At 25.9% G+C, this 26,446-nt stretch overlaps 3 protein-coding genes across 4 annotated transcripts; 1 reads left to right on the top strand and 2 right to left on the bottom strand.

Annotated features, from left to right (window-relative positions):
* Positions 1-75: 75 nt before the first annotated feature.
* Positions 76-6,271, top strand: LOC126901945 (putative autophagy-related protein 11). The gene is made up of 8 exons (XM_050678903.1): positions 76-671; positions 730-850; positions 2,067-2,522; positions 2,602-2,772; positions 3,769-3,983; positions 4,077-4,278; positions 5,745-5,891; positions 5,957-6,271. Exons 1-8 carry the CDS (start codon positions 190-192, stop codon positions 5,987-5,989), a joined length of 1,827 nt encoding a protein of 608 aa, XP_050534860.1. The 5' UTR covers positions 76-189; the 3' UTR covers positions 5,990-6,271.
* A 482-nt stretch (positions 6,272-6,753) lies between these two features.
* On the bottom strand, positions 6,754-8,043 carry LOC126901951 (mitochondrial pyruvate carrier 1). 2 transcript variants are annotated; one of them, XM_050678912.1, is made up of 4 exons: positions 7,910-8,043; positions 7,760-7,831; positions 7,601-7,701; positions 6,754-7,146 (listed from the first exon to the last, which is right to left on the bottom strand). In XM_050678912.1, the coding sequence occupies exons 2-4, from the start codon at positions 7,825-7,827 to the stop codon at positions 6,977-6,979; spliced, it is 339 nt and encodes a 112-aa protein (XP_050534869.1). In that variant the 5' UTR covers positions 7,828-7,831; positions 7,910-8,043; the 3' UTR covers positions 6,754-6,976. The 2 variants fall into 2 exon arrangements, with proteins under 2 accessions (XP_050534869.1, XP_050534868.1); XM_050678911.1 differs by having other exon boundaries at positions 7,760-8,040.
* A 1,768-nt stretch (positions 8,044-9,811) lies between these two features.
* LOC126901943 (uncharacterized) lies at positions 9,812-21,047 on the bottom strand. Its single transcript, XM_050678902.1, has 14 exons — positions 20,312-21,047; positions 20,090-20,227; positions 19,911-20,029; positions 19,475-19,619; positions 19,271-19,400; positions 19,030-19,198; positions 18,656-18,836; positions 18,461-18,578; positions 12,321-12,561; positions 10,843-10,999; positions 10,652-10,783; positions 10,465-10,582; positions 10,240-10,397; positions 9,812-10,182 (listed from the first exon to the last, which is right to left on the bottom strand). The coding sequence occupies exons 1-14, from the start codon at positions 20,800-20,802 to the stop codon at positions 10,077-10,079; spliced, it is 2,403 nt and encodes an 800-aa protein (XP_050534859.1). The 5' UTR covers positions 20,803-21,047; the 3' UTR covers positions 9,812-10,076.
* Positions 21,048-26,446: the final 5,399 nt, after the last annotated feature.

Here is a 26,446-nt window from a genome sequence, read left to right as displayed (position 1 = left end):
ATCACACTATACTTGATTATTTCTTATCAACTCATATTTTTTAAGTAAACAAACAAATTTGATTTTTATTGTACGATAAGCAGTAACCGAAAAATCCAATTATTTGAATTTGTTAAGCTACTTTTAAATTCTAAATTTAAACGATACGTTGTATTTGTTATTGTTTGCTTATCATTTTAAACTACGATAATGAGCGATTCATGCAGTGAAAATACTGATTTCTTAGTATCTTTACCTTCAGATTTTTTTCAAGTACATTCTTCAGACAGTGAAACTATTGAAGATACAGTTACGGAAGAACTGTCTCGAGAATCAAGTAGTTTTAAAGAAGTTGTTAACAATTTAGTGACAAATTTAGATACATTATCGTGTCAATTACAAAATATTGAAAAAATGGAAACAAGCTATATAAATAATGGACTATCTAGTCCATTAAGTACGTCTTCTCCCATCAAACCTACAACTAAAAAAGGAAAACAAATTGATGTTACATCAATTAAAACTCTAATGAATGATATGATCAAAACTTATGAGTATCACGACACAATATTTAGGAAACTAGAAAATAGTCAAGTATCCCGAAATGTTAATTTTCATGAATGTAAAGATAACTCCCCAGTTAAAACTAGAAATGAAATTAATCATGAAAATAATAATAAAAACTTAAAAAGGTATCATTTCAATTACTAAATATTTTATTTTAAAATATTAAGATTTTTAACTTTTTAGCGTATGTTTAAACAATGAAAAAATTAATATAAGTGAATCAATTCCAGAAATTACAAAATTAGATTCTGTTTCAAAAGAAAATCTTTGGTTAAAATTAGGAGAAGAAATTTACCAAAGACAAGTAAATTATTTTATTTTTGTATTAAAATTATATATAAATGTTAGGTAGAGTTGCCCAACAAAAATTGCAATGTAGTATTGCTATTGGCAGGACATTTGCCTCAGCCAGTGAAAGTCATAAAGTTGAGATGAGCCTGACACATGCTCTGGACCCAACACATAGTGATGATGTAGTTATGGTTTTATTTTTTTGGAGAGAAACGAATATAAGAAAATTTATCCCGTCCAAACAAAAAAAAAAATAGTATTTTCATTATGTAATCGTTTTTAATGGGGAAATCTTTCTCACTCCAACCTGGCTTTCTGATTGCAAGCCCAGGCCTCACTATTATGATTTGCCTCGAGCCCTGCAAAACCTAGCACCAGTACTTCCCTCAGCTATTCTTTTATATTTCATGATTTTATAAATAAATACTCAATAGTACATAACATTATGGATATTGACCCCAACAATGCCTGATAAATGTTTTACAGGGTGTTCAGTAAATAAGGAAACGAGTAAATTGTTACAATGAGGATAATAGAAACCTGCTTCCTTACTTACTAAACACTATATATTTTTATTAATGAAAAATTTTAAGTTAATTTCACAAAAGACGCTACAGAGCAGGTTTACTAGACTAAATTATCCTCCTTGGACAGAGGCTTACGTTAGTAGACACTATTTCTGTAACTATAGAAAATAAACAATAATGTACTTGTACTTTTTAAATGTTTCACAGGCATTTAATTGTATCTGGAACCATGGGTTATCATTTAACCTATTAGACCATCTATTGAACTTGCAGACTGCAAAGAAATCAAACTTAAACAGAATCTAAATGTTTCAAAATATAACACTTCAAAAAATTTTGCATGCCCCACTATATGTCTCTTACTTAACCCCTCAAAGTGATTTTTCTATTAAAACTATTAAGAAGCATACACTCATGTTTCTCCAAACAACTTCAAAATCATCCCAATCCCTTTATAAAGGATCTATCCAACTCCACACTATTGATTTTAACAGTTATTAAATCTACTAACTTTGTTATTTTTCTTGAACTATTAATCAAAAATTTTTTCAACTTTGAACTGATGTCATAATCTTTCAAGTATCATTTTTACATTCTGCACATTTATCATGGTACTCAAGCAATTTGTCTTAAAAAGATCAATTTTTCAAAATTAGTCTAAAAATTAATAATAAATCTTAAAATTTTATTATATTTTTTTAGAATATTGAACAAAAAGTTACATGTTTAGAAGAAAAAATATTGAACTATGAAAAAAAGTTGGCTGAATGTAAAGATATCGATCAAGAAAAAAATAGTCTACTTAATGAATTAGCTGCAAGATCAGCATTAATTTTAAATCAAGTAAAAAAGTATAGTCTCATCAATGAAAACATTAGTCAAGACATTATATCTGAACGTAAAAGCAAATATGTTGCTTTAGAAACTATTAGACAAAAATTAGAACGCTACAAAAATGACTTATCAAAAGCTACTACTCAAATTAATTCTTATAAAAGTAGAACAGACGCTGCAGAAAAAAAATTAAATGAAGTATTAACAAATAGTAAAAAAGTAAATTGCTGTTTAGAAAAAATGAAATTAGATTTTGAGCAAAAGTGCAAAGAACTAGAAAAAATTCAGAGTGAACTAATCAATACTAAAGAAGATAATAAAAATGTAATTAATGAATATATTATTTTTAATTATTTGAAAAATTAAACTATGCCATATCATATAACTTAATATTATGTTTTAGCTTAAAATAATTTACGATAAAACAGTAGAAAAGTGTCATAAACTGGAAAATGAAATTTTATTGCTAGAAGAAGAGAAAAAGTCGTGCGTAGAAAAAACTACAAAATATGACCAGCTTTTGGATCAAAAGCGTAGAATTGAAGAAATTGTAAATCAGATGAAAAATAGTGAGGTAACCATTATACCATTTCCTTAGATATTTTATTAGCTAAAAGCTGACACTGTACTGTGTTGTGTTCATGAGGGCACTAACCTGCATCCTTCTTAATCAGCCATTTAGCTATTAATATGAAAACTGGTGGTTAAGATATACATTTCTGCTATGATCTTAAGAATTGAAAATTCCATCAAGCCTCGACAGGTTGTTGACTGTTAGTCGCAATATTATCAATCTATTACATTTCTGATGTGATATATAATGTTATGTTTCCGCCAACCAATGTACACAACACTTTAGAGAGCTGCGTTGTACCTTTTTACCTATCCATTCCGGTAAACTTTGTGCAATTTAACATTTATACTGTATAAGTTTCTCTAATAATTGTTACACTTTATGTAGTTTGTTTAATTGCTTGAGCTGTATTAATTAAATAAGTTGTATTGAAGTTAATTCTTAATAAACAGACTACTGCCCCTGTCAGCGTATAAACCATCTATGTCAACTTCATTACTATTTTATATATTTGAATTATTTAAAAAAGCTTATATTTTATTAACTATGTTTTTAAGTTCATGCAATTATGAACTAAAAATATGTAAATATGCATTTATATAATCTAGAAATCAATATTTTTGCAATTTAAATATTCAGTAATTAATTTTTACATAATGAGTAGCCATTCATATTTACATAAGTTATACTTCATTTATTATTTTTTTTAGTTTAAAAAATTAAAAACAAATAAGTTAACATATTTATTTTAATCTTATTACTTTTTTATATAAATAAATTAATTTCCATTTGTATAATGTCTAGTGGAAGAAGCCAAATAAACATAATTTATAATACATATAGGATGTTTAGAGTAAATAATTTTAAAATTAAAACCTTTAACTTTAGTTATCCAAAATTGTTGAATTGAATTTATATGCATAGATATAAATTTAATGATAAAAAAAATGTATGCATTATAAATAATTTTGCATTTCATTATTTTTAATGTAATAGAGTCAAACAATAGAAGAATTAAATGAGGCTAAAGAAGAAATTAAAACTATAAAAAATGAACTAAAATTATTTTACCAAAAACAAGTTGATGCTATGTTAGCAGATAAAGTAACAGAGTATCAGCGAAAACTAGATGGTATAGTACAAATGACCAATGAAGAAAACAACTTAATAAAAAGGCAAATGGCCAATAAAATGTCATCCTTAAAAGAAAAGTTTGTTTAAAATAAAAGTTAATTTTTTGTCTTTAATTTCTTCTTACTTTTTAGCATTTCTCTGATATTTATTTAAATGTGTAAACTTAACAGGTATGAAAAAGAAAAACTTCTTAATAGCCAAAAGCATTCATCTGAACTAGAAAAATTTCAAAAAATCATAAAAGAAAAAAATGAATGTATTAAGCTTTTAGAAAAGCAACTGAATGCGGAAATCCTTGAAAAACAACAATTAGTAAAAAGTGTTATTGGCGTTGTAAAGAATGTCAATGTTGAGAATCAAACAACATTTAATGTAAGAATTGTTTTGCTTAAATTGAATACTTTTATCAAAAATATATTAAGGTTCAAAATAAAGAAACATCAGAATAAAATATAAATAGTTCTTAACCAACCTTTTATTTTTCAGTTAATAACTATAAAGGCCATGACTTTGAGCCCATAGTATTAACCTTTTAGCATCAGTTTTGAGTGTTTTATAACATTGTATTTTAGGTTTATTTTAATACTAGTTTTTAACTCTTTTAATATAAAAGATTATCACATGGTGAATATATAATATTTTTTCATTTGGAGGAGTAATGAATTTTATTTTACTTATATTCCCAACATAATGAGTAATTATTCCACTTAGAGGCTTTATTTCAATTTGATGTATTAGTACTAAAAACTGAAATAGGGAGCAATAAGCCTCCTAAAAGTTGCTGCACTCTCTCTTACCGCAAATAAATTATTTTGTGTGTTTTTCTTGTCATTAAAAATATCTTAATTATTATTAATAAAAAAAAACCCCAGCAAACGCTTCAATGCAAATCTTTAAAGTGTTTAATTTTAAAAAAATAGTGGGTTATTACAAAAGCTACATGATCTGCTATTTCCTTATTTATATCCTGATTAAGATAAACTATGTCGAATGAAAGAAGGATATAAATATTATTTTTCATAAAAAAATTATATTGATCCATACATTTTTCAAAAAGTTATAGCATTATAAAGTAAAAAATGTAAAATATAAAATCGAGAATTTTCACACAAAAATAGCATTTGGTAGCTATTTGGTGAAGACAAAATAGTCAGACATTTTTTTTTTTCATAATAAAGTACATTACATTAACTTTAATTTAAGATATATATATAAAAGTGTCAGTAATTCCGGAACACTTTAAAAAGTTAAGTTGAAAAAGTTAATTTTTTGTGAAAAAGTTTTCATTTTGAATCCCCCCTGTAGGCAGGTAAATGGGTCAGATTTATAAAAATTATACCAAATGATAGTTAAAGACATCATACATCCATAAAAAAAAATTATATTGATCAATACATTTTTCAAAAAGTTATGGCAGTTTTAAGTAAAAATAATTGAAAAAATATCGAAAATTAGCAATTTTTAAATTTGTAATTTTTTTGGAGATTTCCCCTATTTACGGGGAACGAGGGAAATTTTTTCAATTTTTGAGGGTAATGACTTCGACTAGATACGATTTGTGATCTTTTGACGTATTGTTGAAAGAAATCGGTTCGGTGATAGCTAAGAAAAAGTGGTACCAGACATAAAAAAAAAAAACACATCATAGTAAAACCAATACCTTCGCATCGAAGCTAAAAATTATAATTAAATTATATTTTTAATGTCATTTCTTTAACCTTAAAATATACGTCTTTACTTTTTACTTTTCATCGAGTAAATAATCATTGTTTTATGATAATACAAGTATTGCATCACCTCTTTTACTTAAATTAAAATAATGTCTGAAAACATTTTAGAAAAGTAATAGTGATATTAAATATCAAAAAAAGAATTTTAATAATGAAAAAAATTCTTCGAAAATTGGAGATCATAATTCTTTTTATGAACATGAAAAACTACTTCGTCAAATTAGTCCAACAGAATTAAGAAAACACATTGAAATAGTAAGTTAATTTAATCGTTATAACTAAATATATTTCATTATTCAACAATTTGTTGTTAATTTTAGCTGTTGAATAAACCTCCTGGTGAACCATTATAATATCATATATGTCTTGAAAAACTAATTATATTTTTTTGATATATCCTTAGACAGTGTATGAATTTTATTTATTGTTCACTTTAATAGTTTTCTATAATCTTTTTTTTGTGTGTATTTGTTTTGTTTTTTTATATTTAAAATTATATTAAATATTTATATTTTTTTATTTTGTTTATTTCACATTTTATATTCATTATACTAGTTAATTAACGGTAACAATAAAATATTACCATTATTTTTTTGTTCTGTATAATATATTTTTCTATTTAAGAAAAAAATTATTGATTATTTATTTGTTTTAAAATACCTCATAATTAGAAAACTTTTATAAATATGACTTTTGATATTAAATACGCTTTTACTGATTAAATATGTAAATAAGTGTTTATATGAAAAACACATTTTCTCAATAAATTACAATTACTTCTACTATATTATTATACTTGAAGTATCTTATTGTTATGCATTGTTTTATTAACTTATAAAAAATAAATTGTCGCCATTATTTAAAATGTGATCAAGTAAAAAATTTTATTTATTTATTTTTTTTTTATAACAATAATTTAATTATATTTTACTTTAAATTGAACATAGGTATTTATTATTAGCTATTAATTTAAACCATCCATTTTAGGATCCACATAAATAAAATCAATAATCAATATTTATGGAAATTTATTTTAAATATCCATATATTGATTCAAACAAACAATTATATAATAGTAATTATAGGGTATATAATCTTAATAAATAAAATTTAAAAATTGCATTATTGACTAATCAAATATTTTATTTTTATACACAAATCAATCGATTATTATAATCAAGTCATTCAATAACTATAACAATAATAATTAAACCATAAGTGTTCATTACAATTTATATTTGGGATAAAAACAAACAACTTATCTACCTTAAAAAAAAATTTTATATTACCGAGCATCTTTTAAAAAACAACAAAATACTGAGCTACTATTGACCATTTATTTAATCCGCTGAATTCTTTTTTTTGTCATGTAAATAATTATAATTAATAAATCTTCCATACTGAATTAATTGAGCAACTTCATTTGTAGCATGGCACGCAAATAATAACAAATTTCTAGGTTGCACTTGCCAAGCAAATCTCATAAAAACCATTGAATACAGGCATAGGGCTAAAACATGTAATACAATTTTATTACATTCATAATAATTTAAGACAGGTAGCATTTACAAAAAACAAAATATTTGATAAATAAATAGAGGATTCTGATAATTTAAAAGTAATGAATTAACATTAGAGAAACATTCAAAAAACTTTTTTAATTCATAAGACTACTGAACCTTCTTAACTACTAAACTTCCCTTTCTGTATTAATAACCTCTTGATATCTTACTATTTTTTAATGTAGTTGTTGGTTTCTATATCTTATCATTTCTACCATCTAAGTATATATAGTTTTTATTTGTCTTAAAACAGTAGCAACCAGTTAAAAAAAGATTAAAATGTTGTTCAATTCAATATACATTTTGAAAGTAAAAAAATCACTTATTTTATTTAGTAAATTATTTAAAAAAGCACTATCAATAAATTTTATTTATAAATAGTATAGTATTATAAACAGTTACCTCCAGTCATTTTACCACTTATCATGTCAGGTTCTTTTCTAATATCAGCTAAAGCCGCTATTGGAATACCCCAATTAGCTACTGGACCCCAAAAATGCGTACTAAAATTTAAATAATTTATAATGAATACTTTATAATAATGCAGTAGTAAAATTTTACCTCATTAAATACGTTCGAAATTCTTTACTTTGCAATTGTTCGAAAAGTTTTTTTCCTAGATTCGCCATTTTACTAATATATATTTTTTTATATAAGGTAACGATTAAATGGAATGTAACTGTAATAAAAAAATTTCAATACTTTAATTACCTACTTGGCAGGAACTTAAAAAAGCGGTGAAATTCATTATGTCATAGACGAGTTGAATAACATTTTAGAGGTCGTTTATTCATACGTATATATTAATATAGCCATTAAAATCAACAAATTCAAATCAGAATAGGCCGTGATATTTGATTATATTATCAATTACTCTTATTGGTGATAATAAATCTTAGAATAGCCATGTGCATACAGTCACTTGTTTCAGTCATTGACCATGGTTTATATTAAGTATATTTAAGCTACGCCATAGACCAGGGGTGAGCAATTGGCGGCCCGCGAGCCATTTTTATCTGGCCCGCGCTACATTTTCAAATTGCAACATACAATTTTAAAGTTTATCTACAAAAGAAATTGACATAAGCTTTTGGAAAAAATTACCTATTCTAAAATATCCACTTTTACGAGAATTCGCATTTGGGACTATTTACATTTGTGAATGTACATTTTCAAACAGGAAACATATTAAATCAAAACATAGAAATCGACTTACAGATGAAACATTAATTAATGTTTGACTTAAGTCACCTACTTCGTATTTCTTCGTCCGAAATATAAGTCGATTTTGTTACTAGAAGCCATACATGCTCAAAACTCACACTAAACAAATATCTATTTATATTTAATTAAATTATTTTAATAACTCTTTTTGTATTATTACATTATAAACAAAAAAATGCTAATTAAAATGTACATTTTGAATGACCTTTATTTTTTTTTTGCTTTCTATGCTCTGGCCCGCTAGATTTTAATTTTCTAAAAATTGGTTCTCTAGTAACTTTGAGTTGCCCATCCTTGTTTTAAACAATTTCAAAATATAGTTATAACTAGTTATTACACATGCAGTAACAGTTAAAAGGAAAGATCCATTTACTTCAAAATAGTAATATATTATTATTTGATAACTTGAAAACATCCAAATTTCATAACTAATAAGTGCAGCACCATAAGGTAATTTTTTGATGAGCATTTAATTTATTTTTATAGGTTTTTTATGAAAATAAATAAATTCAGGATGGGTTTAATTAATCAAATAGTACAAATTTAAATTATAAATGAACAATCCACAGGTATGAAGCTACAAATTATAAACAAGAAGAGAAAGTTATTGAACTATGGACACTCCTTAATGGGTGGTTATTCCATTACTGAAGAGAGCAATGGCGACACCAAATACTGAACTGATCTCTCTTATCAGCTAAAAAAGTGCCTATGACCTGTAGGTCTAGAACTCAAAAACTTTTTTAGAATTACTAAAATTGAAATCAAAAATTTTCTTTTTCTCGTTTAATGTAATTTTCAGAATATACAGTAAAAATAAATTGCTAAAATAGATTAGTGCCCATCTACATTGCTAGTGAAAAAAAATTCAGTTTTTTTATTTTATAATAATTAAATAATATCTCTAATATTGTTAATTAAAATGTACATCGCTGTTCATAAACATAAAACATACAAAAGTATCAAAGCTTAACATTTACATATAAAAAAAAATTTTTTTGTGTAAAACATTCAAAATAAATTACTTAAAATGATATTCTCTGTTATTAATTTAATACTAGTTTTTAAGTAAATAATTTAATAAAAAAAATTTAATTACAACTTATTGGACGGATTATTAAATGTAATTAATAATGGATGGATTTTTAATTTAAATCATGAAAGTAGATAAAGTTAATAATATTAAATCTACATAAAATATAAGTTAAAATCTAAAATTTTATACATAAATAAAAAATGTAACTAACTTGAAGCTTAGAAATTTAAGCTAAGAGTTCATAGTTAAAAATAAATCATTGATCTTTAGTTAATATTGAATTTGAGTTACATCTGATTCCATATTACTCCATAAAAATACTATTCATTTTTTAATATAAACAAATATTTTTACTAAAAAGCTTAGTTTGAGTTAAAAAAAATATTATTAAATTATTAATAAAAATAATTCATCTAAACTAGTCTTTTCAATTTCATATTAATTATTAAGATTAAAATTAATTAATGAATTTAGAAAAAAGAAAAAAAAAATTCAGTCACATTGAAACAACTATAAAAAGTAGGATTAACATTATGGGTATTAATTAAACATAATTTAATACAATTCATAAAAACAATACTTTAATGATATTTATGAACATTAAATTCTAAAAAAAAACTATTTTTTCCACATAATTATACATAAAATAACCAGCGTAAAAACATATATAATATTACTTGGATGAACAGCAGCCCCAGCAATACGGCATTTAAATGTATCATATCTTTAAAAAAAGAAATTGTATATTTGTATGATTATTTATAATTAATTAAAAAATTACCTTGTTTTATTATTGTAATACATATGCATGAATTCAGCTTCCATCATTTGTCCATCATAATATGTAAAATCTTCTTCTTCAAATGGAAATTCATAACCTTGTATACACTCACATTTGTAACCACCAGTATCATAACCTCTCCCTTGTATTGGTACACACTTAATAGAACATTAATTATTTTTAAAATAATTTTTATTTTAAAAATTATTAAGATTATAGACTTACATATGTTGTGCGTTGATCACATTTGTGAGTTCCTTTAAAAGCATTTGGTTCATAATACTTTTGTGGACACTGATTTATATCCAGATTTAAAAGAGGCATAGTAACTGCAACTACACCTCTAAAGTAATATATTAATACAAATTAATAAATTAATTAATGACAATAATAATAAATAGAATTAATTTACTTGAATTCTAATTTAACTTTAAGGCTATCCCAACCAAAAAATGGTACAGTATAACGAATAAACCAATCTTGTATTTTGCCATGACAATCATAAAAAGGAGAAGACCAATATCCATGATTAAGATGAGCAGCTCTGAAATAGAAAATTTTTATTATGACAAAATATGTATAAAAAAATGTATTATTAATTACCTATAAAAAGTGGGATAGTGTTCATATTTATTTAATTGTTTTCCATCTTCATCATAACGTAATTTAAGCTTAACGTAATATTTTTCTAAATTGTCAAAATTTGTAGACCATCTTTGTTTAGTGAAGGTAAACCATGGAGAATTTGTATAAACTTCATCTAGAATTAAGTAAAATAACTTAAATTATATCAACAATAAATTTACATGGTGCTTTATTGTTGACTACTAAATTTTTTCTAAAATAATATTGAACAAAAAAACTTTTGATTTAGTTTAATATTATTTATTTTTCAATTTTAAGTGTTTAAATACTTTTTATGTCTCTTGATCCTCATAAGAGTACTAATTTATTATTATTTTTTTAATAACAACATATATATTTAAAATATTTAAGTTGGTAAGATACAAAGGATGGACATAAAAAGTATTTACCTCTTATAAATTGAGAAATAAATACTACTTAAATAAGCCTAAAAAAAATTATTATTATTTTAAAATAAATGAGATGTGTTAATGCTAAGTCATCTAAATTTTACAAAAGATCAGTTTGTTATTTGTATTTTGCATTTAAATATATTTACGATCATGGATAAACTTGATTTTAAACCATCAAGAAATGGTAAAAATAAACATAGGAAAAAATAAAGTGAGAAAAAATTAAAAGGAGAAACTTACGAAACTCAAAAAGAAAACTTTTATACTATAAACCCACAAATAGTGACCATTCTTATTAATAAGAAAGATGGTTTCACCACTTAAAAGATAAACAAGGAGTTGAGAATTTCAAGTATATTTTTAACAATAGGCAAATGGTTAAAAAAATACATGGTTTTCCAAAAGAAAAAACCATTATGAAATTATAAATGAAACTACGTAAATTACACAATGTGAGTGGATGATGAAAAACGTCTTATAATAAGTTCTAGACTTGACCTACTGTTTAAAGTTATTGACATGAAAGATAAAACATTTTTAAATTTCGATACTACCTTAGCTACAATTTTGGATACACCTAAGCTTGGAATAAGTCGCGTGGGCTGCCCTGAACCAATACCTTACAGTAGTTCCGGGGCAGTCCATATGTATGCAGGTCGTGAAAAAAAAAAATAAAAGAGAGGTTAAAATAAGTCACAATATTTGGTTAAAAGTAACAAACGATAGCCAAGATATTATGTTTAAAAAATATATATATATGCATTATTCTATTATCGTTTCAAAAATGTTGAGTTTTTAAACAAGAAGTAAATATTGAAAACATCATAAACGTCAAAACTTTAGAAACTTATAGACTTCCAGATTTTATACCACTAAATAGGTGAAGAAGGATTGGATGTGCTTTTCATTGGCTCTGTATCATAGCTTGGATAGCTATGATACAGACAAAATTAAAATTTTTAGTACTTAGATCACTTAACCCCACCACGCTTAAAATCTAGTGGTCAACAAAAAATGAATTACTTAACATGCATAAAAAATTACCAGACTTATTCAATCTAGCTAAATCTTCTACAAAATATTTTCGCCCAAAATTAACTGTTTTATATGCATATGGAGCAAAAAGAGTACGATTAGGGAACTTATTTTTATCCCAATAAATTCCAGAAGACCAAATTTTGAAATCTGACATTACAATTGCCAAAGCTTCACCAATCATTTCATCTTCAGATAATGGTTTATCAGCAACACGTTTACCAGAATATACTTCTTTTGGATCAGATATCTACAAAAACAATATTACATTGAAAAAATTAATATACTAATGCCTCAAATCTAGCTAATAACACTTATAACTTTTGAATCAATTATCATTTAATTGAAATTTTTTTAATAATTATTGTCTTCATAGATTACATTCTGAGTATATAAACATAGTTTTAAAAAATTTGAGCTAATTTGAAAAAGTTTCAAAGGTTACTCTCAATGCGTTATTTCAAATTTCTACAATTTTGTACCTAATATTTAAATACTCAATATTTTTTATATTTGATGGTTTTATTGAAATCTTAAGACGTGTCAATTTTATTGATGTGTTAACATATCAAGTTAAAATGAATACATTAAATTTTTCTAGTAATTTTAACAATGAATAATTTTTTATTTTTCATTAAATTTAATCCATGACCTTATATGGTACTCAATTAATATTATATTATAAATAAAAATGTGTTTTTAATACTTAAATTACTTTTTAAAAGATAAATACCTAAATTTGGTATTATTTAGTAAACAACAAATATACTATTTACACACATATAAATGATTTATTTATTTAAAATCAAAATGTTTTACTTTATAAACTTTAAATAAAGTTAACATTTTATTAGTTAAAAAATTTATTCAATGTTGATTATAATTTGTTAAAAATATCATTTTTGTTATAATAAAACATATTTTATATATTTAGAGAAACTGTTTTCTTTAATAGCTTTTTCAAGTTTTAAGTAAATTTTTTTATTTCCACTCAATTTGTAAAAAAAAGTTGTCTTTTTGAATATCCCCCCGTAAGCAAGGTAAAGGGTCAGATTTATAAAAAAAATATACCAAATGATAGTTAAAGAGATCATGCATCTATAAAAAAAAATTATATTGATTTGTTCATTTTTGAAAAAGTTATAGAATTATAAAGTTAAAAATACAAAAAAGAATTTTTTTACAAAAATCGTATTTTTTTTTATTAACTTTGATGTCTGTTACACTATGAAGACAAAATAAAGTCCGAAATTTTTTTTTCCATAATAAGGTATATTACACAAGCTTTATTTTAAGATATATATAAAAGTGTCAGACTTTCCGGAACACTTTCAAAAGTTAATTTTTTGTGAAAAAGTTTTCTTTTTGAATCCCCCATAATATAATTTAAAAAAAAAAAAGGTAGCACAGTGGGGTCGAGGCACAGTGTGAACGAGGCATAGATGGGACAAGTATAGATGATATCTGACAGTGATTAAAATCACTATCATAAGAAACGCTTCGATGCAAATCTGTAGATAATGTTTCATTTAGAGAAATTGGTGGATTATTCCAAAAGCAACATCAACTCTTATTTCTTTAATTATATCCTGATTAGTAGTTCTTTGATTTTAAAATATAATATATGAATAAATACTAATTATAGTTTTTAAATTTAGTATGAAATTGTGAGGCTAGCTATGATGTATGGTTCATAGTGTTGGGCGGTTGATAAGAAAGTAGAGCAGAGAATAAGTGTAGCAGAGATGAGAATGCTTAGTTGAATGAGTGGAGTGACTAGAGAAGATAGGATAAGGAACGAGCATATAAGAGGAAGTATAGGTGTTGTGTCAAACGTGGATAAGATGACAGAAAATAGACTTAGATTGTTTAGTCATGTTATGAGGAGAGAAGAAATGGAAGCTGTAAGAACAGTTATAGAAATGAATTTTGAAGGAAGAAGAGCTAGAAGAAGACCAAAAATGAGATTGAGGGATGTTATTGAATGCGACATGAGGACAGCTGATGTGAGCGTAGAAGATGTGGGAGATCGTGTCAAGTGGAAGCTTAGGATAAGGGTGGCCAACCCCAAGTAGTTGGGATTAAGGCAAAGAAAAAGAAATAGATTACCAGAAATTCCGATGACAATTGACATAATATGATTGTTGTTTGGGAATGTACAATTTAGCGTTTAGTTGGGTTTAAACAATATAGCGTCAAATCAATTACCTACTCTATCGGTTGTATATTAATCAGTGTTGAGAAGGAACTAGTTCCAAAAGGAACGGATTCCTGGAACGAGTTCTTTTAGAAGGAACGATGCTAGGAACTACTTCTTTTTAAAATAAAGGGNAACGATGCTAGGAACTGCTTCCTTTTAAAATAAAGGAACGAGGAAAATGAACAAATTCCATTTTTTAAGGAACGTGAACGGAAATTACAGTTCCTAAAAATTTTTATAAACATGTTTTAGTGTAGTTTTCTTCGTATATAGACATTAAAATATTATAGTATTTTTAGTTGACTTTTGACAATGGAAGTCCCCTATATACCCAGCCGAGATCGTAGGCTGTTTAAATGAATCAATTGACTATAGATAGAGTTATTATCACATGTAGGTATACAGTAAATATTTAATATATGTGTACATATATTAAATAATGCACCGAATATTATCGTCGTTTCTTGTTAACTAATATATGTTAAAGGTTTTGGGTTTTCTGATTTATTATTTCTAACTTATATGTAGACAATAGACATTGGTCGCGTTGACACAAGTCGTCAGCATTTACTACCTGTTTATAAATATAATTTTCGAATACTTTTAGATAAGGAATACTACAAATTTGTTTTGTATTCGACTGCTGATGAAAATCATTGATGACCGTTATCATGATCTCATTGCCACAATTTTTTAAATAACTTGGTTACATAAAAGGAACGAAGAGTGGAACGAGTTCTTATTTTGGAGGAACTGGATCTGGAACAAGTTCCTTCTTAATATAAAGAACTAGGATCTGGTACGAGTTCATATTTTAGAAAATTTCCTAGTAACTTTTGTTGTTTGAAAAGGTTCTACAATTAAAATATTCAGAACTTCATTAATTTTAATTATTTACTTTAACTAAATAAACCAATCAAAACAAAGTTGTTAAAAAGATTTACTCAAATGAGCGTATAATAAAATTGATTATAGTTGTAAAAATCCATTATTTATTCAGGAGAAACTAATAATCATTTTTTTTAGATATGATTTATATAGCAACATGTTACCAAAAAATTTGTAATATTATAGTCTAGTAGTAGCACACACAAATAGAGTAAAAAAATTATTACAAAGTAAAATGATTTAATTTTGTAGTTGAAACCTATCATATCAAACTTAATTCATAAATAAATACTTTGAAAACATTAGAAATGAATGATTTTAATTGTCTTTATTGAGAACATGGAATAACTAACTGTTTAATTGATAAATTAAAATTTTTTTCCAATTTTTGAGGGTAATATCTTCAACTAGATACGAATTGTAGTCATTTGACGTATCGTTGAAAAAAGTAGGTCAAGTTAGAGCAGAGAGAGTAAATGATAGTCACAAAAAAATATCTTCTCAGCTTTGTATCGAAACTAGAACTTAAAATATAGTAAAATAATTTTAATATGAATAAGAAATACCTTCTCGCAAGTGGCGACTACAGTGATGGGATCCTTGATCTTTATTGAAGTTATTGATACTAAATGAGATAAAAATCAAAGCAGTTGAAAATTTATTCAAACTTAAAAAGAATTAAGAAAAAATGCAAAAAATTCATTGCCATACGCGGGTTGGAATCTCGTACCCCAAGCTTGTATAACACAAATTTTACCAACTCGGCAACCGTACGTCTCTACCGACGGCTGAAAAAATTAGCTATTTAAGCTAATTCAAATTTCAAAGTTAATTTTCTCGACTTCAAAAAAAAAAAATTTAAATAAGTTTAACTTTCTATGCTATCTCAAATTTTTATTTATAAAATCTGTACTCCCTTGTCAGGTATTTTCAAATAAAATAAAATACAAAACCCAGAATTTTAACACAAAAATAACATATTTTAAGTCAATTTTACCATGAAGACAAATCCAGAGGTCAAATTTTTTTTTTTTTCAAATTTAATTATATTACATTAGCTTCAATTTAAGGTATATATAAAAGTGTCAGTCTTTCCTGAACATTTTCAAATATTAAGTTGAAAAAGTTAATTTTTTGTAAAAAAGTTACCATTTTGAAACCCTTCCTGTGGGCTGTTAAAGGGTCGAATGTTCACAAAAAATATATAAAATGATAAGTAAATATCTAAGGTATCTATAAAAAAAAAAATTATATTGATCAATACATTTTTCAAAAAGTTATGGCAGTTTTAAGTAAAAATAATTTGAAGAAATATCGAAAATTAGCGATTTTAAAATTTGTAATTTTTTGGGGGATTTCCACTGTTTACAGGAAGCGAGGGTATTTTTTCAATTTTTGATGGCAATTTCTTCGATTAGATACAATTTGGGATCTTTTGACGTATTTTTGAATGAAATCGGTTCAGTGAGAGCTGAGAAAAGTGGTAACAGACATAAAAAAAAAAAACACATCATAGTAAAACCAATACCTTCTCAGCTTCACATTGAAGCTAAAACATTATCAAATATTTTCAATGAAATATTTAAATAAATAGTTGATATTTGGAAAACATTTATATTATTATGCTAATAAAAATTTTATTTGTCTGTTTAAATTGTTGTAAACTAATTTACTCCTAAATAAATAAAAAAAAGTGCCAAACGTGCTAAAGGAAGTAAAACTTCCAAAATATAAGATTAACTTTAAAAATTAAAAAAAAAAGGATATTTAAATAGTAAATTATACTAAATTATTGTGGTTAAAGAGAAAATATTAATTTTTTTTTTTAGCTTCAATGCGAAGCTGAGAAGGTATTGGTTTTACTAAAATGTGTTTATTTTTTTGTGTCTGTTACCACTTTTTCTCAGTTCTCACCGAACCGATTTCTTTCAATGATACGTCAAAAGATCACAAATTATATCTAGTCGAAGACATTACCCTCAAAAATTGAAAAAAATTCCGTCGTTCTCCGTAAATGGGGGAAACCTCCAAAAAAATTACAAATTTAAAAATTGCTAATTTTCAAAAATGTTTCAATTTTTTTTACTAAAAACTGCCATAACTTTTTTAAAAATGAACATAACAATATAATTTTTTTTTATATAGATGCATGATATCATTATTATTCATTTGATATATTTTTTTTGTAAATTTGACTCTTTACTTGCCCACAGGGGGGGATTTAAAATGACAACTTTTTCACAAAAAATTAATTTTTTAACTTGACTTTTGAAAATGTTCTGGAACGTCTGACTCTTTTATATATATCTTAAATTAAAGCTAATGTAATATACTTTATCATGAAAACAAAAAATTTCGGACTTTATCTTATCTTCATGGTGAAAATGGCTACCGAATGCTATTTTTGTGTGAAAATTCTAGATTTTATTTTTTACATTTTTAACTTTATAACGCTATAACTTATAGAAAAGTATATTGATCAATATAATTTTTTTATGGGAAAATTATTTTTTAATAATCCCTTTTTCATTCGACATACTTTATCTTAATCAGGATATTAATAAGGAACTAGCAGTTTATGAAGCTTTTGAAATAATCCACCAATTTTTTAAAATTAAACACTATCTAAAGATTTGCATCGAAGCGTTTTTTTTTTATAGTGATTTTAATCACTGTCAGATATCATTATACTTAATCCAAATATGCCACGTCACCACTGTGCCGCGACTCCCCTGTGCTGGGTTTTTATTAGTTAAATCTTTCTTGGCTCATATATACATGTTTCATATATGTATGTTTAATATTTTCTGAGAATTGCTACAACACTCACATTTTTTTACTATAAATATTAATTCTATGGGTGCGCCACATTCAATTATATATACAAAGTGTTCCATCAGGTTTTGACATCTTTAAGCTTAGATTAAATACTTTTAATATTTGGACTATGTTAAAAGCATATTTTTCATTATTCGTCTTAAATAAAAAAAGCAAATAGAAATTATTAAAGATGTCAAAACTTGGTGAAACACCTTATATATATAGTTTTTAGCTTTCTTACTTGTAAAAAGGCACTAATAAAATTTGCAAGTCGTACAGCCATTTTAGCTTGGTTAGAATATTGTTGATCTGCTCCAAAACCATAATCACCTAAGAGTTCTAAATCTTCTTTTCGGAACCTTAATTACAAAAAAAAAAAAAAATTAATTTAAATAATGTATCACTAATATTAAAAAGAATAAATCAATTTCCTCACTCATGGCAATTACTAGGATTAACACTTCTTATAGAATTTATAACTTCATGAATATTAATATGAGGATCTTTAGTTGATCCTAAGCCTGGAGTGAAATTTTTATATTCAAAATTTTTTTCTAAATATTGCTCACGAAGATTTGCATCAAGTTGACTTGGATAAACAATTTTTTGGTGTAACCCTAGAAGTTAAAATTATGTTTTTTTATAGTCAATCAATACAATTTAAAATATTTACATAAAATATAGTTTAAACATTAATTACAGGTTGATAATATAACTTATTTAATAAAAATAATTATAGAGTAACAATTTCAATGTTTGTTTAAATAACTTAGTTTTAAATTTAATAAATAATTTAATATATTAACTTACATCCAACTTTACTACAGTCAAAAACCCCACTGTAGTACTGTTCTAAAGTTGCACGTTCTATGATTTCTCCAAGAAAAGGGCGGCGAACTGATTTATCTAATCTATAACGTGGCAAACAACGACATTGATAGCCACCACGTCTAAATCCCCAACCATCTAATGGTTCACACTATAATATATATATAAAAAATTATCTAAAAATAAACATATTTTGGACGAGACATTAAATGTCAAAACTTACTAATGTTGTGTCCTTTCTGCATCTTGCTGTATCTGCAAATCTATTGGAACCAAGATTTCCTGCACTTATTGGACATTGATTTATATCTATTCTTTCAAATTCCATTTCAACAACTGATACTGCAGTGTAACTATATAAATAATTTAAAATGTATACATTGTAATAAAAGTATAGATTTATTTATTAAGAAATTCTTAAATTTACGTTGGGTATTCAACATGTCTAAATCCTGTATGTCTGGGATAAATATCAGCAATAGGTACAACAGCTGCAACGAGCCACTTATTACTTCGTCCACAATCAAAATAAGGTCTAGTCCATTTGATAGGACCCGGTATATCATCAGCCCCTATTAATTATTTATATATTAAATTTTATGATTTGTAGTTAATAAAATAGTATTTTTTATTTGTTTACTTAATCATAAATACTGACTACATAGTTACAATTTAAAATAATAAAATCATTAAAAATCAAAATTGGTAAGAAAATAGATAAAAAAATATATATTAATAATTTTTACAAATTATATTTGTAATTATTAAAAAAATTATCTTGTTTTATAAATTTAAAATTTGATAAAAATAATATGAATAGTGTCTTAACTACTATTTTTCTCATTTTACATAAAAATAATTACCTGGAGGACCATGGAATGTATGAGTTTCATTTGTATTATTAGCATACCTTATTTCAACTTGATAGGTAGTTTTAGTATCATGACGACCAACTACATTATCTGGAAGCCATTTTGAATACCTAATATAAATCATTGAATATTAAATACAAAATAATTTCAGAGTATTTAATTTAATTTACCATTCATTTATTCCATAATGTTTAGAAGTGTAATCTTGTGTAAGACTCTCATTTGAAAATGCACCCAAATCTTTGACTGTAAATGTATTTAAGGTTGAAATCTTTTCAAGATGAATAGGATCGTTAAAGTCATCAGCTCTACAATAATTATTAAATTTAATATTTTAAAAAGAAAACATATATGCAAATTTTCAAATAATTTATAAACAATTGAAATATTACCTAAAAGTTCTTGGAGCAAAATAAGGGAAGGTCTTATTAAAAAATCCTCTATAAGATGGAGAATATGACATATTAGGAGCAAAATATATAGCACTAGCGTTAATATGGGAGTTTGCCGAAACATCAGCAACTGTTGAAAGAAAATAATACATCATTCCAGGGTCATAAGTATCATTGATTGCTGGTCGTATAAACCTGGCTTGAGAAATATAACTAAAAAAAAAGCCTCTATTTAAAGCCATATTGCTAAGGTGCAATAAAGCAGTACGATTGGGAAACACAGGATTAATTGCTACATCTTTAATATCAGGTAAATGTGATACAGTGTCTTCAGGTAAATAAACTTCACTCAAAGGCTGGATACCACAATTATCTGCATTAATCTTGTCCAAGCGTAAACGAATTTCGTCGACTGCATCTTTTGGTTGCCATTCATGCTGACCATCAGTTCTTAGGATAACCACGAACAATAATAAAAAGAATTTATACATTTTAAAATTAATTTATACGAACATTTCGACTTTAATAATAAAACCTAAAGTAATAAATACACAAGTAACTATAAAAAATAATAAAATATCTTTCAAATTAAATGCTACTTAAGAGATTCGGTATGAAAATCCCAACTGGAATTTTTTAAATTTAATTGGGTGGAGTCATAACAAAACATTATGAATCAAGTAACTGATTAATTATTCAATGTCTGGGTATTTAGAATTGTTTTGTTTGGAACCAGTAAATACTATTCAACGTTATCAACATGATGACCACTTGTAGATGGAAGATCAGGCTAGCCATATTCATGATACTTTTAATAATTACTTTGCTACGTTAGAGTAATAAATATAGTTAAAAAAAACTAAAAAACACGCTTTTAAAGCACATCGAACTAAAAAGTTAAAAATAATTATGAACAAAAAATATTAGTATTATTGTGATAAAAGCGTCGGGCACTTNTACTTTTTATTTTATTCTTTAGTCTATACTCTTTAACTATTTTATAAATACGTATATGCACTAATAAAAAAACTAACAGTGGATATACGCCGTATACCCGCGTATCACTCATGATTTTATAAGTATACGCAATAACAGAAAAACAAAGAAGTGCGTATACGCCGTATACCCGCGTATACGCTCCACGACACCTCTGTATATATATATATATAGTAAGGCGACATAAGTACATAAACGTATCATGCACTAGCTATAGCCTTGTTTTGTGGGCGGGGGGAACGTTATACCTAAAGTATAAACGGCGTCAGCGGCGGTAGGAATATATAAATATATATACGTAAGGTGCATTAGACGCGGGCGGTATTGGTCAGTCAAAATAAAAATTTGTTTATATATAATTAATGACAGGCACGCGTGTACGGATACGAAAACCAAAAATAAAATATTACAGGAAAATATTGTTATAGGCGAGTGGTGAGCAGTAAATGCGTTACGACGTCTAGTCTCAAGGCCATAGACGACGGGGTACGGGAGTGTAATAACACGTGGCTGGTGGAAATTTACAAACAAACACACAACATACAAGTGAAACTAATATAAGCGTGTTAAAAAGGTCCAAAGTACACAGAAGGTTTATACTAATTATGAATATGCAAAAACAATATGTTGGTCAAAATTAGTTAAAAAGTTATAGCACTTAAAAGTTTGCATTTTAAGCTGTTATCAGGATGCGCGCAAGTCATTTTGCTCATTTACACGACCTTTCACAAATTATTTATGCTTATAAGTTATAAATAATAATAATAAACGATTAATATTAATATGTTTAATTATAGCTATATTAAACACCATTGAACTACCTTCTTCTCTTTGTAATTTCATTAATACACTTTTTTCTCATCGCTTCCTATATTTCTCCTCCGTTTCTAGGAAACTCTATTTCTCGTTCTCCTTTTTGTAGGTTTTCACAAGAGAGTTGTTTTAGTCCCATTCTTTTCAATATATATATGTGCACTATCAGTAATATCTTACGGTTTCTCCTCCCTCTTTTATGCAGATGTTATTGTCCTCTTTTCTTCTGATAAATCACTTAATCACGCTGTGGCTATTTTCTACGACTCCCTTGTCCATATTCTACAAAAATCTCCTCTCTTACTTAACACTAGCTCGTTAAATGATTCAATTAATCATTTTTACTAGAAAACATATATCTCTCTCTATCACCATTTTCACTCTAGATCGTCATTTAATGCCCCCCCCTCTCTAATACTGTTACTTACCTAAGACTTAACTTAGACATTAAGTTAAGATGGGTTCCTTTTTTCCTTTACATCGTGCTGGTCTAATTTTTTTCATTGTATTATAGGGACATCATGGGATACCATCCCTCTTCCCTTTTATTCATTTTAAACTCTATTATTTGCGCTTAGATAGCCTTTGGTTCCTCTTCTCCCTTATTCTGATGCTTTGCATTAATTTAAATATACACTGATAGAAGCACGGCTCACCAAGTAGTCTTCTTTTTCTAACAGCTTTGCCAGATGGCATCAGTCCATCGTACTTAGCCCTTCCAAAGTTCCGTGGTTCCATCAAAAAATCTTATTCACAATATCATTTCTAGCTTTTCACAACTCAACTGGGTCATAACCTTTTACCAGCATTCATTTACAAATTAAACCTGAACTCTGCTCTCTTTTTCCATTTACATGAGGAAGAAGTCGTTATAGACTTCCTCCGCTATTTATTGAATTGCTCCTCCTTGGCGTCTAGTAGATGCCAGCTTATAAAATTTTTAAAATCCAATGAAATTTCTAATTTCGTCCCCTCTGTTGTACTAAATTCTCAGTATATTCCCGTGATTACTGGCATTATTTCTTATATATTGAGCGCTAGTTTCACAATTTAACTACCTTATCATTTATTATAATTTATAGTAAATACTTTACTTTTAACTTCGATGCGAAGCTGAGAAGGTATTAATTTTACGATGATGTGTTTTTTTTTTATTTTTTTTTTTATGTCTGGTACCACTTTTTCTCAGCTATCACCGAACCGATTTCTTTCAACGATACGTCAAAAGATCACAAATCGTATCTAGTCGAAGTCATTACCCTCAAAAATTGAAAAATTTTCCCTTGTTCCCCGTAAATGGGGGAAATCTCCAAAAAAATTACAAATTTCAAAATCGCTAATTTTCGAAATTTTTTCAATTTTCTTTACTTAAAACTGCCATAACTTTTTCAAAAATGAACAAATCAATATAATTTATTTATAGCGATATGTGAAGTACTTACCTATCTTTTTTGTATAATTTTTTATAAAACTGACCCTTTACCTGCCCACAGGGAGGGATTTAAAATGACAACTTTTTCACAAAAAATTAATTTTTTAACATGACTTTTGAAAATGTTCTGGAACGTCTGACACTTTTATATATATCTTAAATTAAAGCTAATGTAATATACTTTATCATAAAAAAAAAAATTTCGGACTTTATTTTATCTTCATGATGAAAATGGCTACCAAATGCTATTATTGTGTGAAAATTCTAGATTTTATTTTTTACATTTTTAACTTTATAACGCTATAACTCTTTGAAAAATGTATGGATCAACATAATTTTTTTATGAGAAATAATATTTTTTAATAATTCCTTTTTCATTCGACATACTTTATTTAATCAGGATATTAATAAGGAACTAGCAGATCATGTAGCTTTTGGAATAATCCACCAATTTTTTTAAATTAAATATTATCTAAAGATTTGCATCGAAGCGTTTTTTTTTTTTATAGTGATTTTAATCACTGTCAGATATCATTATACTTGATCCAACTATGCCACGTCACCACTGTGCCACGACCCCTCTGTGCTGGGTTTTTTTAAAACTTTATAACGCTATAACTCTTTGAAAAATGTATGGATCAATACAATTTTTTTATAAAATATAATATTTATATACTTCTTTCATTCGACATACTTTTTTTTTAAAATGGACCATTTCCCTTATTACAGGGGGGTTCAAAATATATAAATGCACAGAGAAAGTACAACTTTTTCAACTTAATTTTTGTAAGTGTTCCGGAAATACTGACATTTTTATATATATCTTAAATTAAAGCTTATGTAATATACTTTAATATTAAAAAAAAAATTTTGGACTTTATTTTGACTTTATGATGAAAATAGCTACCGTATTCAAAAATAAGCTATTTTTGTGTTATAGTTCTTGGTTTTGTATTTTATCTTATTATAAGGGGATTACACTGATTTTCATAAATATTATATCAATCTAATTGACATAGTATAAAAAATTAAACATATTTAAATTTTTTTGTTTCTTTGAAGTCGAGAAAAATAACTTTAAAATTTGAACTAGCTAAATTTCTATTTTTATTAAGTGACGAATGAGAATAACGGTTTCTGAGACGGTAAGACTTGGGTTTTTCATGCCTGTGGCACTGAATTTTTTCTTAATTCTTTTTGAGTTAGAATAAAATGTTTAACTCATTTGATTTTTAACTCGTTGAGATTCAATAACTTCAATAAATATCAAGGATCCCATTACTGTAGTCTCCTCTCGTGAGAAGAAATTCATTATAAATATTATTTTACTATGTGGTTTCTTTTTGTAGCTATCATTTATTTTCTCAGCTCTCACTTGACCTACTTTTTTGACAATTTTTTTTTTATTTAATTAAACACTATCTACAGATTTGCATCGAAGCGTTTTTTAGGATAGTGATTTTAATCACTGTCAGATATCATCTATACTGGACTCAACTATGCCACGACCCCACTATACTGGGGTTTTTTTTTATACTAATAATTTCAAGATGTATTTTTTATTTAATTTTATAATAATTTATCATAAAATACAAGTTATTTTAATTTTTTATATATCAATTAATTTATACATTAAACAAGTTTAGAAAAAATTTTAACTTAAAACCTTACTCTTAGTTTAGTCTAAAAACCTAATCATTTTTAAAAGTTAACTTAAATAATATCAAATAAAATCAAAAAAATTTAATCATAGTTCTCATGAAATTAATATAATTGACTAATATTTTACTAAAAATGGTAATTCTAGGAGGATTAAAAGCATAAATAATAAATTTCAAATTGTATAAAAAAATTTTTTTAGTCAACTGAAAAAAATTCTAAATACAAGGCTGCCATACTCTCTTAATTGCAGCATAATATAAATTTATGCATCTATTACATAATATCTTGCCTTAAAAAAATTAAAAACTTTATATTAATATCATTAATCACTTGAAAGAAGTCTATAAATAAACGCCAATAAATATTATGTATCCTTTATGTAAACCGTACAAAGCTATGCTTCACAAACAACTCCTCACGTTTAGAGAATTTTTTAAGTTGCCGCAGAAATTATTTTATACTAACTAAAAACTCAAATTTAAATTGCATGAACTAGTTTTTTCTTTAGTAATTATTTCAATACGTCTGTACTCTTTGAATCTTATGATTAAAAAGAGAAAAAATGTTCTCACAAATTTTTTTCACTAAGTCATATGATTTGAAAGCCAAAAATTGCAAAATTTGTGTAAAAATTATTTATTTTTTTATAATTATTCAAAAAATAGACTAGTTCTTATGAAATTTTAATGGAGTTAGTACCGGCACAATGGCACAAATTACCATAATAACAATATACTAATATATTCCGTTTAATTAAGTAAAACTTTGCCCATAAATAAATTTTTCAACTAAAAATATAAATACTTAAATATTATGTTAAACTTGCCTATTCAGAATAGACGAATTGAAATTGTCAGTGTGAGCGATTCTGAAAATTTCAACACATTAAAGTCTATGTATTTTTTAAATTATCTGTAAATTTCCACCATTCTCATTTTTATAAATTAAAATATGTTTTCTATTTATAATTATGGTGATACTTTCGCCAATCCTTTCCGTTTGACTATATCTAGATAAGTTAACAGAAGAGTAGATAATGATTTATAGAGAGGAGTTAAAACTAAGTCAACGACACTTCATTATTTTTATTTTCATAGTTGCAGGTAAAGCTTTTTCTAAATTGAATGCTGATAACCCTCAATCTTCTTTTACTTGTGTTTTTATAAGTGTAAAACTAATTAAAAAGTAGAAGTTTAGGATGGAATAATTTAAGATAAAAAAAAAAACCAACA

The sequence above is a fragment of the Daktulosphaira vitifoliae genome, unplaced genomic scaffold, assembly GCF_025091365.1.
Source record: "Daktulosphaira vitifoliae isolate Bord-2020 unplaced genomic scaffold, ASM2509136v1 Scaffold_3, whole genome shotgun sequence".
NCBI classification, from domain to species: Eukaryota; Metazoa; Arthropoda; class Insecta; order Hemiptera; family Phylloxeridae; genus Daktulosphaira; species Daktulosphaira vitifoliae.
Note: the sequence above shows the minus strand (reverse complement) of the source record. Positions and strands in the feature narration are given on the sequence as shown.